This window comes from Halichoerus grypus, chromosome 8 (genome assembly GCF_964656455.1).
Source record: "Halichoerus grypus chromosome 8, mHalGry1.hap1.1, whole genome shotgun sequence".
In the NCBI taxonomy this organism is placed as follows: domain Eukaryota; kingdom Metazoa; phylum Chordata; class Mammalia; order Carnivora; family Phocidae; genus Halichoerus; species Halichoerus grypus.
Window position 1 is genome coordinate 59436655 of NC_135719.1, and position 14987 is coordinate 59451641.

The following is a 14987-nucleotide window of genomic DNA, read 5'->3' on the forward strand; positions in this document are numbered from 1 at the left end:
ATAATGCAAGACTTACAAAAAAAAAAAAGAAAGAAAGAAAGAAAAGCTCTTTGATATTGGTTAACCTCTAGGTTACTTTCAAATACTTAAAATTTTAAACAAATTTGAAGAGACCGTTTTTGTCAAGACTTTCTAAATTCTTGCAGGTGTTCTGTACTTCTCCTTAATTTTTTTTAAACAATTTATTTATTTATTTTTGAGAGAGAACGCAAGCGCGCAGGCAAAGGGAGAAGCAGGCTCCCCACTGAGCAGGGAGCCCAATGCGGGGCTCGATCCCAGGGCCCTGGGATCATGACCTGAGCCGAAGGCATATGCTTAACCAACTGAGCCACCCAGGTGTCCCATGTTCTCCTTAATTTTCTTTTTTTTTAATTATTTTTTATTATGTTATGTTAATCACCATACATTACATCATTAGTTTTTGATGTAGTGTTCCATGATTCATTGTTTGCATATAACACCCAGTGCTCCATTCAGTACGTGCCCTCTTTATATACCCATCACCAGGCTAACGCATCCCCCCACCCCCCTCCCCTCTAGAACCCTCAGTTTGTTTCTCAGAGTCCATAGTCTCTTATGGTTCGTCTCCCCCTCCAATTTTGCCCCCTTCATTTTTCCCTTCCTGCTTTCTTCTTTTTTTTTTTTTAAACATATAATGTATTATTTGTTTCAGAGGTACAGGTCTGTGATTCAACAGTCTTACACAATTCACAGCGCTTACCATAGCACATACCCTCCCCAATGTCTTATCACCCAGGCACCCCATCCCTCCCACCCCCCACCACTCCAGCAACCCTCAGTTTGTTTCCTGAGATTAAGAATTCCTCACATCAGTGAGATCATATGATACATGTCTTTCTCTGATTGACTTATTTCGCTCAGCATAATACCCTCCAGTTCCATCCCCGTTGTTGAAAATGGCAAGATCTCATTCCTTTTGATGGCCGCATAATATTCCATTGTATATATATACCACATCTTCTTTATCCATTCATCTGTCGATGGACATCTTGGCTCTTTCCATAGTTTGGCTTTTGTGGACATTGCTGCTATAAATATCGGGGTGCACGTACCCCTTCGGATCCCTCCATTTGTATCCTTGGGGTAAATACCCAGTAGTTCAATTGCTGGGTTGTATGGTAGCTCTATTTTCAACTTTTTGACGACCTTCCATACTGTTTTCCAGAGTGGCTGCACCAGCTTGAATTCCCACCAACAGTGTAGGAGGGTTCCCCTTTCTCTACATCCCCGCCAACATCTGTCGATTCCTGACTTACTAATTTTAGCCATTCTGACTGGTTTGAGGTGGCATCTCATTGAGGTTTTGATTTGGATTTCCCTATGCTGAGTGATGTTGAGCACTTTTTCATGTATCTGTTGGCCATATGAACGTCTTCTTTGGAAAAATGTCTGTTCATGTCTTCTGCCCATTTCTTGATTGGATCATTTGTTCTTTGGGTGTTGAGTTTGATAAGTTCCTTATAGATTTTGGATACTAGCCCTTTATCTGATATGTCATTTGCAAATATCTTCTCCCATTCTGTCGGTTGTCTTTTGGTTTTGTTGACTGTTTCTTTTGCTGTGCAAAAGCTTTTTATCCTGATGAAGTCCCAATAGTTCATTTTTGCCCTTGCTTCCCTTGATTTTGGCATTGTTTCTACGAAGAAGTTGCTGTGGCTGAGGTTGAGGAGGTTGCTGCCTGTGTTCTCCTTTAGGATTTTGATGGATTCCTGTCTCACATTGAGGTCTTTCAGCCATTTGGAGTCTATTTTTGTGTGTGGTGTAAGGAAATGGTCCAGTTTCATTCTTCTGCATGTGGCTGTCCAATTTTCCCAACACCGTTTGTTGAAGAGACTGTCTTTTTCCATTGGACATTCTTTCCTGCTTTCTCGAAGATGAGTTGACCATAGAATTGAGGGTCCATTTCTGGGCTCTCTGTTCTGTTCCATTGATCTATGTGTCTGTTTTTGTGCCAGTACCATACTGTCTTGACGATGACAGCTTTGTAATAGAGCTTGAACTCTGGAATTGTGATGCCGCCAGCTTTGCTTTTCTTTTTCAACATTCTTCTGGCTATTCGGGGTCTTTTCTGGTTCCATACAAATTTTAGGATTATTTGTTCCATTTCTTTGAAAAAAGTGGATGGTATTTTGATAGGGATTGCATTAAATGTGTAGATTGCTCTAGGTAGCATTACGTTTTTCCATTTCTTCGTGTCTTCCTCAATTATTTTCATGAGTGTTTTATAGTTTTCTGAGTACAGATTCCTTGCCTCTTTGGTTAGATTTATTCCTAGGTATCTTATGGTTTTGGGTGCAATTGTAAATGGGATCGACTCCTTAATTTCTCTTTCTTCTGTCTTGTTGGTGTATAGGAATGCCACTGACTTCTGTGCATTGATTTTATATCCTGCCACTTTACTGAATTCCTTTATGAGTTCTAGCAGTTTTGGGGTGGAGTCTTTTGGGTTTTCCACATAAAGTATCATATCATCTGCAAAGAGTGAAAGTTTGACTTCTTCTTTGCCGATTCGGATGCCTTTTATTTCTTTTTGTTGTCTGAGTGCTGTGGCTAGGACTTCTAATACTGTGTTGAATAGCAGTGGTGATAGTGGACATCCCTGCTGTGTTCCTGACCTTAGGGGGAAAGCTCTCAGTTTTTCCCCATTGACAATGATATTCGCTGTGGGTTTTTCATAGATGGCTTTTATGATATTGAGGTATGTACCCTCGATCCCTATACTCTGAAGGGTTTTGATCAAGAAAGGATGCTGTACTTTGTCAAATGCTTTTTCTGCATCTGTTGAGAGGATCATATGGTTCTTGTTCTTTCTTTTGTTAATGTATTGTATCACATTGATTGATTTGCGGATGTTGAACCAAACTTGCAGCCCAGGGACAAATCCCACTTGGTCGTGGTGAATAATGCTTTCAATGTACTGTTGTATCCTATTGGCTAGTATTTTGATGAGAATTTTTGCATCCATGTTCATCAAGGATATTGGTCTGTAATTCTCCTTTTTGATGGGGTCTTTGTCTGGTTTGGGGATCAAGGTAATGGTGGTCTCATAAAACGACTTTGGTAGTTTTCCTTCCATTTCTACTTTTTGGAACAGTTTCAGAAGAATAGGTATTAATTCTTCTTTAAATGTTTGGTAGAATTCCCCTGGGAAGCCATCTGGCCCTGGGCTTTTGTTTGTTGGGAGATTTTTGATGACTGCTTCAATTTCCTTAGTGGTTATAGGTCTGTTCAGGTTTTCTATTTCTTCCTGGTTCAGTTTTGGTAGTTGATACATCTCTAGGAATGCATCCATTTCTTCCAGGTTATCTAATTTGCTGGCATAGAGTTGCTCATAATTATTTGTATTTCTTTGGTGTTGGTTGTGATCTCTCCTCTTTCATTCATGATTTTATTTATTTGGGTCGTTTCTCTTTTCTTTTTGATAAGTCTGGCCAGGGGTTTATCAATCTTGTTAATTCTTTCAAAGAACCACCTCCTAGTTTTGTTGATCTGTTCTACTGTTCTTTGGGTTTTATTTTATTGATTTCTGCTCTGATCATTATTATTTCTCTTTTCCTGCTGGGTTAGGCTTTATTTGCTGTTCTTTCTCCAGCTCTTTTAGGTATAGGGTTAGGTTGTGTATTTGAGACCTTTCTTGTTTCTTAAGAAAGGCTTGTATTGCTATATACTTTCCTCTTAGGAGTGCCTTTGCTGCATCCCAAAGATTTTGGACAGTTGTGTTTTCATTTTCATTGGTTTCCATGAATTTTTTTAATTCTTCTTTAATTTCCTGGCTGAACCATTCTTTCTTGAGTGGGATGCTCTTTAGCCTCCATGTATTTGAGTTCTTTCTGACTTTCCTCTTGTGATTGAGTTCCAGTTGCAAAGCACTGTGGTTTGAAAATGTGCGGGGAATGATCCCAATCTTCTGGTTCCGGTTGAGACCTGATTTATGACCTAGGATGTGATCTATTCTGGAGAATGTTCCATGGGCACTAGAGAAGAATGTGTATTCTGTTGCTTTGGGATGGAATGTCCTGAATATATCTGTGAAGCCCATTTGGTCCAATGTGTCATTTAAAGTCTTTATTTCCTTGTTGATCTTTTGCTCTGATGATCTGTCCATTTCAGTGAGGGGGGTGTTAAAGTACCCCACTATTATTGTATTGTTGTTGATGTGTTTCTTTGCTTTTGTTACTAATTGGCTTATATAATTGGCTGCTCCCATGTTAGGGGCATAGATATTTACAATTGTTAGATCTTCTTGTTGGATAGACCCTTTAAGTATGATAATAGTGTCCTTCCTCATCTCTTATTATAGTCTTTGGTTTAAAATCTAAATTGTCTGAAATAAGGATTGCCACCTCAGCTTTCTTTTGGTGTCCATTAGCATGGTAAATGGTTTTCCACCCCCTCACTTTCAATCTGGGGGTGTCTTTGGGTCTAAAATGAGTCTCTGGCAGACAGCATATTGATGGGTCTTGATTTTTTATCCAATCTGATATCCTGTGTCTTTTGATTGGGGCATTTAGCCCATTTACATTCAGGGTAACTATTGAAAGATATGAATTTAGTGCCATTGTATTGCCTGTAAGGTGACTGTTACTGTATATTGTCTGTCTTCCTTTCTGGTCTATGTCACTTTTAGGCTCTCTCTTTGCTTAGAGGACCCCTTTCAATATTTCTTGTAGGGTTGGTTTCGTGTTTGCAAATTCCTTTAGCTTTTGTTTGTCCTGGAAGCTTTTTATCTCTCCTTCTATTTTCAATGACAGCCTAGATGGATATAGTATTCTTGGCTGCATATTTTTCTCATTTAGTGCTCTGAATATATCATGCCAGTCCTTTCTGGCCTGCCAGGTCTCTGTGGATAGGTCTGTTGTCAATCTAATGTTTCTACCATCGTAGGTTAGAGATCTCTTCTTCCCAGCTGCTTTCAGGATTTTCTCTTTGTCTCTGAAACTCGTAAGTTTTACTATTAGATGTCGGGGTGTTGACCTATTTTTATTGATTTTGAGGGGGGTTCTCTGTGCCTCTGGATTTTGATGCCTGTTTCCTTCCCCAAATTAGGGAAGTTCTCTGCTATAATTTGCTCCAGTATACTCTCTGCACCTCTCTCTCTCTTTCTTCTTCTTCTGGGATCCCAATTATTCTAATATTGTTTCGTCTTACAGTATCACTTATGTCTCGAATTCTGCCCTCGTGATCCAGTAGTTGTTTATCTCCCTTTTTCTCAGCTTCTTTATCTTCCATCATGTGGTCTTCTATATCACTAATTCCCTCTTCTGCCTCATTTATCCTAGCAGTTAGAGCCTCCATTTTTTATTGCACCTCATTAATAGCCTTTTTGATTTCGACTTGGTTAGATTTTAGTTCTTTTATTTCTCTGGAAAGGGTTTCTCTAATATCTCCCATGCTTTTTTCAAGCCCAGCTAGTATTTTAAAGATACTCTAGTTCCGACATCTTACTAATGTCCGTATTGATTAGGTCCATGGCAGTCGGTACTGCCTCTTGTTCTTTTTTTTGAGGTGATTTTTTCTGTCTTGTCATTTTGTCCAGAGGACAATAGATGAATGAGAGAACAAAATGCTAATAGAGTAACAACGTCCCCAGAAAAATATACACTAAACAAATCAGAAGAGACCTGAAACTGGGGGAAAAGAAAGGGAAAGAAAGAAAAAAGAAAAAGATAAAACAACAAAAAAAAACAGAATATGATCAAGTATGATCAGGCTGGTGCATAGATCAGTGCCACACACTAGATTTTGGGCGTATTTTGGTCTGTTAGAAGAAAGTGCCTCCCAAACTTTTAAAGAAAGAAAAACTTATACATGTACAAAAATAAGGGTAAATGCGATGAAGGGATGCAATATGACTGTAAAGATGAAAATTATAAAAGATTTTATAAAAGGAATTGATAAGATAAGAAGTTGGTTGAAAAAAGAAAGAAGAGGATTTAAAAACAAGGGGGGAGATCAGGCAGGAGACTAGAACAAAGCCATACACTAGAGATTTAGGGTATATTTTGGTCTGTTAGAAGAAACTGTATCCCAAAATTTTAAAGAGAGAACAACTTATATATATGTACCAAAAATAAGGTTAACTACTATGAAGGGATAGAATATGACTCTAAAAATGAAAAATAAAAAAGACTTTTTAAAAAAGGGATTGATAACATGTTGTTTGAAAAGGGGAAAAAGAAAAATTCAAAAAAAAAAGAAAAAGAAAATTTAAAAAATTAACTTTGAAAGACAAAAGAATCATGGGAAAAAAGCCATGAATTCTATCTGCAGTAGTATTCCCCTAGCGCTGGAGTTCTGCCATTCTCATTGATCGGTAAACTTGGTCTTGGCTGGCTGTTCTTGCTGATCTTCTGGGGGAGGGGCCGGTTGCCATGATTCCCAAATGTCTTTGCCAGAGGTGGAATTGCCCGGCCCTTGCTGGTCCGGGCTAAGTAATCCGCTCAGGTTTGCTCTCGGGAGCTTTTGTTCCCTGCAAGCTTTCCGTACAACTTTGGAGGCAGAGAGTGAAAATGGCGGCCTCCCAATCTCCGCCCCGGAGGAACTGAGAACTAGGGGCCCCACTCCTCAGTGAGCCCCCAGAGAAAAGCAGTCACACTCCCATCTCCCCAGTCTCCAGCTGCACTCTTTGCTCACCCGGCCTCTGACTGAGTGTTTCTGTCTCTGGCACACGACCCCGTGTGGAGTCTCCAAACCCAGCAGATCCTTGCGGTGTGCTCCTGCGACGCTTCTCCTGGGGGAAGAAGGGGAGTCTCCCCAGATCTGCCGCTTGTTGGGTCCCTGCTGGAGGAGCAGTGGCCCGACTGTGCCGCGGATCACAGTTTATGGCAACCCCGAGCTAAGAGCCCACTCCTCGGCTCCGTCTCTGCAGCCAGCTTCCCCACTCCGATACCTGGGAGCTCTGCCGCACTCAGGCACCCCCGGTCTTTCTGTGACCCAGAGGTCCTAAGACCACATTGTCCCAGAGAGGGTTCCACCCCCTGCTTAGCCACCAGAGCAACGTCCCTCAGCGGAGCCGACTTCTAAAAGTTCCGATTTTGTGCTCCACTGCTCTATCACTTGCCAGAAGCGGCCGATGGAGGCCCCCTCCCCCGCCGTCTATCCTCCCGAATATCACCTCGGATTCACTTCTCTGCACGTCCTACCTTCCAGAAAGTGGTTGCTTTTCTGTTCAGAGAGTTGCTGCTGTTCTTTTCTTTGATCTCCTGTTGAGTTTGTAGGTATTCAGAATGGTTTGATCCCCATCCAGCTGAATTCCTGGGACCAGACGAAATTTAGGTCTCCTACTCCTCCTCCATCTTGCTCCTCCCTCCATCCTTAATTTTCAAACCTGCTTTTTTCCCTTTGTATGTCTTCATGGCTATGTTAATAGGAAGATATGAAATCATATATGAAAAGACATTAATCTGATGCTATCTTACTTCATAGGCCAAATTCATATTTTTTAAAGGAAAAATAAAAGTTTTAGGAAGGAAAAAATAATTTTTAAGGAATATTGGAATATAGAATGTTTAATTTAGAGGGAAGTTTTTATAGCAGGCAAAATAATTGAAATAACTTGCCTTTAATTGTACTTCTACTTAATACTTTCATTTTATGCCATTTTAATATGGAACTTTTAATAAAATCACTTAAAAAATAAGAACCCTGACACATAATTTTTTTTTTTTTTAATCTCCTTTAGGTTGCTGATGCCAAGTCTTTCTCAGGACCTTTTAATGTCTTGCCTGTGAAGACAAAATGGAGTAACATTGGCTTTCATATCCTTCTGTTTGATCTGGAAAATCTTGTTGAACTTTTGCTGCCAACTCCAATCTGTGATGTTGACCCTTCCAATTCATTCTATGGTAGTGAGATCCTGAGAAGAGCCAAAAGCACAGTGGAGAAGAAAACATTGACGCTGAAAAGAAATAAAACTGCCTGTGGTTCTCTCTCAGCGGAGGCACAAGCCAAGCCTGTTGGTGAAAACCCAGCCCAAGGAGATAATGCTGTCAAATTCTTAGAAGAAAGTGATGCCATTAAAAGGCAGAAGAAAACAAAGAACTCCAAAAAGATGCACCCTAAGCCATCAAGAAAAGTGGATGCCAGCATCACAATAGACGTAGCTAAATTGTTCCTATCTTGCTTTTTGCCATGGGGAGTGGATAAAGAATTAGATAATCTCTGCATTAAGCATCTCAATATTTTAAAGCTTCAGGGTTCTGTTTCTTTAGGACTTGCCGCAAATGAAGATCGCTTCTCATTGATGCTGCCGGGGTGGGATGAATGCAATGCTGAAATGAAAACAGACTATTCAAAAGTTAATTTATTTTCCAAAAAAGTTTTGGACTTGTCAAATAAATACACGTCCACGCTTCCAAATCAGGTTGGGATGCCAAGAGGACTGGAGAATAATTGTGATTCTTTGCACGAGTCAAGCACTATAGTTTATTTATTGAGCAGACTATTTGTAGTTAATAAGTTAGTTAACATGCCTTTAGAGTTGGCATGTGGAACTGACAGGTAAGACATGCATAAAGATTTTGACTACTGTTATTTGGGACATTAAAAAAACTATCATTATTTGCTATATTTGGCTTTCCACCCTCGCTCCCTCCTTTCCTTCCTTCCTTTCTTCCTTTTTTCAAATGAAAAGTAAGCATGCAACAGCTCCTTTAGCTCAAAACACATGTAAGAAAAACTTCCTCTTCATTCTTTGGGATCAGAAGATAATTTGGGCAATAAATCTATATATTTTAAAATTTATTCATTCAACAAATATCCACTGCTCTCATACTATGTGTCAGGGAAATCATAGTGCTGGGAGCTGAATGATTTAATAGATAGGTAGACCGAGAGATAGATGATAGATTGACTCATACACACCTTGAAATCCATTTTACTTGCTGTGAATTAAATATGAACAAAGAACATTTAAGTAAATGCCAATGATAATGTATTTCATATATCATCGGAAAAAGTTTTACAATTTCATACCTCAAATCCCACCATTTAATTTATACTTTGGCGTATTAAACTAGAGGTGGCAATCAGTAATTCATTTACAAAAAGTAAAGTTTAGTAAAAATAGCTATTGTTTTTTGAATGTTTAATATCTATTAGTCACCATGTAAGTACTTTACTTACATGATTTCATTTAATATGCAAGGCTAGCATATAGGTACTATTACTTTGCTCTTTGTAAAGATGAGGATATTGAGACTTACGGAGAGAAGATATCAACTCCAAGATTAATTCAGCTCCTTAGAGGCTGATTTAAAGCTGAGCACCAGTCTAATTCAAGAGCCTGATTCATTACCAACCTTAACTCTGTGTGTTTACCTTCTTCCACTGCTAAAATTCAGTCTGATGTTAGAGGATTGAATTCATGCACTTACTGCATATGTCCTTAGCACTAGCCTACAGAGGAAGTAGAAATAAATTTCTCATTTGGGTAGGAACTAATTCAGATGATAAAAATAATGCACATGAAATAAATAGAAAACACTGAAAGTAGGGTAAAGGAATGAGGAAAAATCTTTGTACTATAGGTAAGTATTTTGGTTTTCAGAGTAAAGAGAATAATTAGCGTGAGATGAAATCATTGGGACGCTTTTACAGAAGAGACATTGTTTGCACTGCCCATACATGGTGGTAAACGGTCCTTGACATTTCTGTTACGTGATAGGAGCTCAGTTCCAGGCACTGTATGGTCAGCACAGTTCTTGCCCTCAGTGGACCTACAGTTTGGTAGCAAGTCTATGTGGATTATTTAGGATTCGATGTTATGCTTCCTTACATTATAATGCTTCTATACTACAGCCATACTACAAGGTTTCCCATTTTCTGTTCTGTGGCCCTAATATGGAGGAATAGACTGGTAAAATTTTGTGGTTTGTTTACTTAATTTTCCTCTCTTCTGTGTATACACACACACACACACACACACACACACACATACATATACACACATTTAAGTTTCACATAGGCTTCTTTTACTTTTCTTTCTATGACTAAGAAAATTATAAAGCACTAAAAGCATGATATGCAAAAAATGCAGTCAGCCTGGAGCCTGAAAACCTGGGAATAAATCCTGGTTTTGTTGTTTAACTAGCCACACATAGCTTTGGACAAGTCACCTAGCCCCTCTGAGCCTTGCTTTCCTCATTTAGAAAATGAGGTGGGTGGGTTAGGTGACTGCTGAGATTTCTTCAAATTCTTAAAAACTTGGGCTGCTAGCAAATTATATCTGCCTAATCATGATCCCACAGATCCAGTGAGGGACTTCGTTACTGTTTGATGGAGGTTTTCATTCTGACTTCGCCGCTGATACGGCATACAGAACGTAGAGGGTGTGTCTGGTGCGCGGAGGGGGGATTATGGGCTTTCAGCCTGCCTTCCACTCCATGGCCTTAAAATTGCTGCCATACATTAGTTAATTCTTCACAAAATTCTTCATTAAAACAAATTATTGAAGGAGTTGTCAGGATTAGAGACTGCTTCCCAAAATCAGTCACTTCAACGTTGATCTGCTGTCAGACTGCGTGTTATTTTTTAGGAAATCAAAATAATGTGTATTGGATTTGTCACACCAAATCCTTCCAACAGATTTGGCCATTTCACTGACATTTCACTGTGGTTGTGAGGGTTGAGAAATCCTTGTGGGCTTAACAACTGGGCGCATGACGTACCTGCATTTTAAGGAAAGAGCCATCTGCCTATGAGAATATCCCTGAACAGTATCTGAAAGTTGCTATGACTGAATCACTGGCCTGCCTTCCTCGGGTCCTTACAGTACCTGGGGAGAAATCTGGCAGATGTCAACATATTAGGATTCAAAAATACTGCATTAACCACAAATTACATGACCTAACGTAGTGGGACTGCTCTTGGAAAAGTGAGTCACAAAATAATTCTGGTAAATTAAGAGTCAAAACTGGGATTAAGGTTTTAGGTAGGAACAAAATGGGGAAATTTACCAAAGAGATTAATGTTGGACAAGATTGCTAAAAATAATCTGTGTTCAATTCCCAAAATTTTTTGAAGTGGTCATGCACTCAAATCTTCAATTTATTTCTAAAAATACTTTTCATATATCTTTAATGATATCCTCTGTTTCTCCTCCCACAGGTCTTTCAAAATGGAATCTGTGCACAGCAAGGCAAAAAGTTCTGGGAATGAGATTTTGACTATTTCAAGCTTCTATGGTTACTTACGAAATGGTAAAGGACTTACAGATATAAGTCTGATTTTTTTTTTCCTTTATGAAATAGAATAACTAGCCCGTCTATAACTGGATCGCATGCTACAGTTTAGAATGAGCAGTGTTTGCAGTTATTATTTTAGTCTGTATTTCACATGGCTATACTTTTGTATTCTGCCTGTATTTGAAATATACATGATTTTTTATTAAAATTAATAATGTTACAAGACACGTAATGTGATGAATTTCATCAAATGATCTTGAAATGCCTGAAAGTCTGAAACTTTTCAGCAAAAGAAATATTTGGATATTAAATTAAGGTCACCTGTGATTTATGGGGAAGTTTATTACATCATTATCTTTATTACCAAATAAATGATTATTATATGAGAGAATTTTATAGCTTTTTCAGAAGGTTGTATACTGATCCTTGAATTCTTCTGCGTAATAGTCTTGGTGTTTAGATTTTCTTTTGATGCCAAATAGCTAATTTATCCTCAAAACCTTCTTCTCTAAATCTTTGACATCTCAGTAAGTGGCAAATCTGCCCTTCTAGTTGTTCAGGCCAAGAACTTTGGTGTCATTTTGACCTTCCCCTTTTTTGTGTACCCCACACCCAATCTTTCAGTAGATATATTGGTTCTGAGTTTCTCTCTACCCACAGGACCGCCCCCCCAGAGTCTTCATCTCTCCTTGCCTCCCAACCACCCTTCCGCTCCTAACACTCCTTCCCATACTCTATTCGAAATTAAGCAGCCAGAATGACCTATTGGAAACAAAGTCAGAACGTTATGCTTCTGCTTAAAACCTTTCAGCAGCTTCTGTTCCACTCTGAATAAAAGCCACAGTCCTCAGGAGAGCGTACAAGGCCCAGTATAACCTGGCTGTTCTGCTTCTGTCATTACACGCACACCCCCCATCTGACCTCATCTCCTTGTACTTACTGACCCCTTGCTTCGAGTGGTCCGGCTACACGGGACCTTTTACTCTGACCCAAACATGACAGGCAGGTCTTAGGGCCTTCTGCTGCCTGGAATGCTCTTTCCTCGGATCCCAGAGGTGAACCTGCTGCCTCCCACCTCCACCTTACATCCTTTGTGCTTGCTCAGACGCCATTTTATCAAGGAAGGTGTCCTCCTTTCTCCCCAGCACACTCTATCCCACTCCCTGTTTTACTGTTTTCCATAATTCTTTTTACTCTCTGATGTAATATATATCTTTTTTTTTTTCATTTGCCATCTATGTCCTGCTACTAAAATGTAAGCTCCGTGGGGGTTATCATTTTTTTATGACAGTTTTATTTACTGCTTCATCCCCAGTTCCCAGAACAAAGCCTTCAAGGAATTAAACAAATACCTTTGGATTCATGCGTGAATAGTAAATAGAATGATGGCTTTGGAAATAGATGGCTGAGGTTTAAGATCCAGTTCTGCCACTTACTACTTGTACAGCTGTGGGCATGTCTTTTACTCCTTTAAAAAGCTGTATTTACTACACTTGTAAAATGGGAATAAGATTCTAGACTTGGCGAAGTTCTGCAGTATACCATCGATACATTGAGATGCCCTGAACAATGGTACATAGAGGCCTTCTCAAGGCTACTGAAAAGAATATTTGGAATATTTTAAAGTGAGAGTTTATTAATAACTTCCAATTTTTGAGTGTCTGGTATATTCAAAGAATTATGCTAATGGTTTTACACATATTCTTTCAATATAGAAACAACCTTGCACAGTAGGAGGGACTATCTTTGTTTTCCTTGGGAAAATTGGGGTTCAGGGAAGTTAGATGACTCACTCAGAGGCAAAGAGCTGTTGAGCAGAGGGGCCAGGATTCCAGGCCAGCTCTCTCTGGTCCCAAACCACTTGCTCTTTGCATTACGTCAACACACTTCTCAGTTAGGATTACAACTAGTGTCCCCTCTAAATGGTCCCAGTCTGGGGTGCCTGCCTTCTCCTTAAGTAGTAGCCCTTATTAGGGCATTCATCCTTGTTTTCATTTTTCATAACATTAAGAAAAGGATTAGAGTTTATAGCATAATATAAGTGGTTTCTGCAGAGACGGAGAGGGTTGCTAACCAGAGCCATGGAGGCTCCAGCTTTTCCCCTGGCCGCCCCAACCAAAGTAGCAGGAGCAACTGGTGTTATTACTGAATAGCCCCTCCCATGTTTAGAGGTGGCATTTATAGCATTTAGGATTCACGTAGATCCTAAGGAAACATGGTTTTGTGTTTTAGTAATTGGAAGATGGGAGGTGAAAGGAAAGGAGGGGATCGCTTTATGCTGTTAATTCTGTAAAGTCAAAGCCTGAATAAAATAATACTCTCAGGTGCTCATTCTAAAGGGTTGACAGGAACCAATACCCACTTCTGTCAGCAAAAATGGTGACTCAGTAATATTGGTAGGCCTGGGCTGTTTTCTTTTTCTTTCCCCCTGATGTTGCAATTAATTCTTTAGTCCACTGACATTGCCAAGAAAAGTTGGCTCTCATTTCTACCTCATATTAAAATTTTAACATCACATTAAAGTGCACTGTGAAGTACCCCAGGATGCCAGTAAGTAGTTAAAGTTGAGACCAATACTTAGCTTTGATGGTAGAGTCACAAGGTCATCAGAATGAGAGAGGAGGGGAAGGAGAGTGATCAAAAGAAAATTTTCTCTTACCTGCTGTGCGCATGAAGAAATGGAAAATATGACTTCAAAATCATAGTGCTCTATCATACTTACATGTTTTATGCACTGATCTTGGTCATTTCAAATTCACATCATATGTTCCATCAGGGAAAAATAACGATATTAATAATGAGTCAGAAGTTTCATATATATCCCTTTAATATTCTCAGTTCACATTATGTTTAATACTTTCTATCACATTTCCCTTGACCACTAATGTGATATACAAAAAAATATATATAACATAAAATATTTATAAAATATATATTTGTACATATATATACACATAGACAATATCTATTAATATATAAAATGGTGATTCAATGAAAAGCATACTGGACTGATACTATCTTAAAGAGTTGATGCCAGAATTTCAAACACATATTAATACATTAATTTAAATAATGATTAGAGTAATTTTCCCTCCAATGCAAGCCATCATCATTTTTCCTTATCTCACTCCCACGATCTGGCACCTAGATAATATACTTTAGCCATCAGAAAGCTTTAATTGATCAATTTTTCATTTGGATGATAATATGTACATTTTCAATTAATGAAAAGGCACTTATTAAGTGCTTTTTTGTGTAGGGGGCTGCTGGACACTCTATGGATCAATTTAAATAAACCAAGCCCTAGCTCACTCTTAAAATTTCACACTGAACATTAAGGCAAATAGAAAGGACATTCAAAAGGGCAAACTTAAAAGAAACAATACATAACAAAATGAGTCAAATTAAAACATAAGTGCTATATCTATTGATCAGAGTAGTATAGCCGGGTAAGGACAAATCAAAGGAAGTCTTTTATATGATTTCTGTGTGATAGATGCTGATTCATGGCAAGGTAGTATGTCAGGATCTATTTGCATGAGGAAAGAACTGTAAAATTTGGCAATCTGTTTTGGGTGGGAACATTATTCATTGCAGTCTGTTGGCAAAAGTTACAAAGATGGGTTTAGGATATAAAGATGAATTTGATTTGATGTGAATATGTATTCATATAATCGTCAGACATACATATAAATTAATAAATGGTTCTTGACTCTGGTTATACATGAAAGTCATCTGAGGTACTTTTACAAAGTATTAATGCCTGCCCTCCCCTCCCCCTGG

At 38.8% G+C, this 14987-nt stretch overlaps 1 protein-coding gene across 1 annotated transcript in view; it reads left to right on the forward strand.

The window, feature by feature from the left end:
• Window positions 1-14987, forward strand: part of WDR72 (WD repeat domain 72) — a 190708-nt gene that overhangs the window by 95131 nt on the left and 80590 nt on the right. The window contains exons 14-15 of the mRNA XM_078078999.1: window positions 7703-8520; window positions 11128-11219. Coding sequence (XP_077935125.1) covers window positions 7703-8520; window positions 11128-11219 — 910 coding nt within the window. The remainder of the gene's footprint in view (window positions 1-7702; window positions 8521-11127; window positions 11220-14987) is intronic.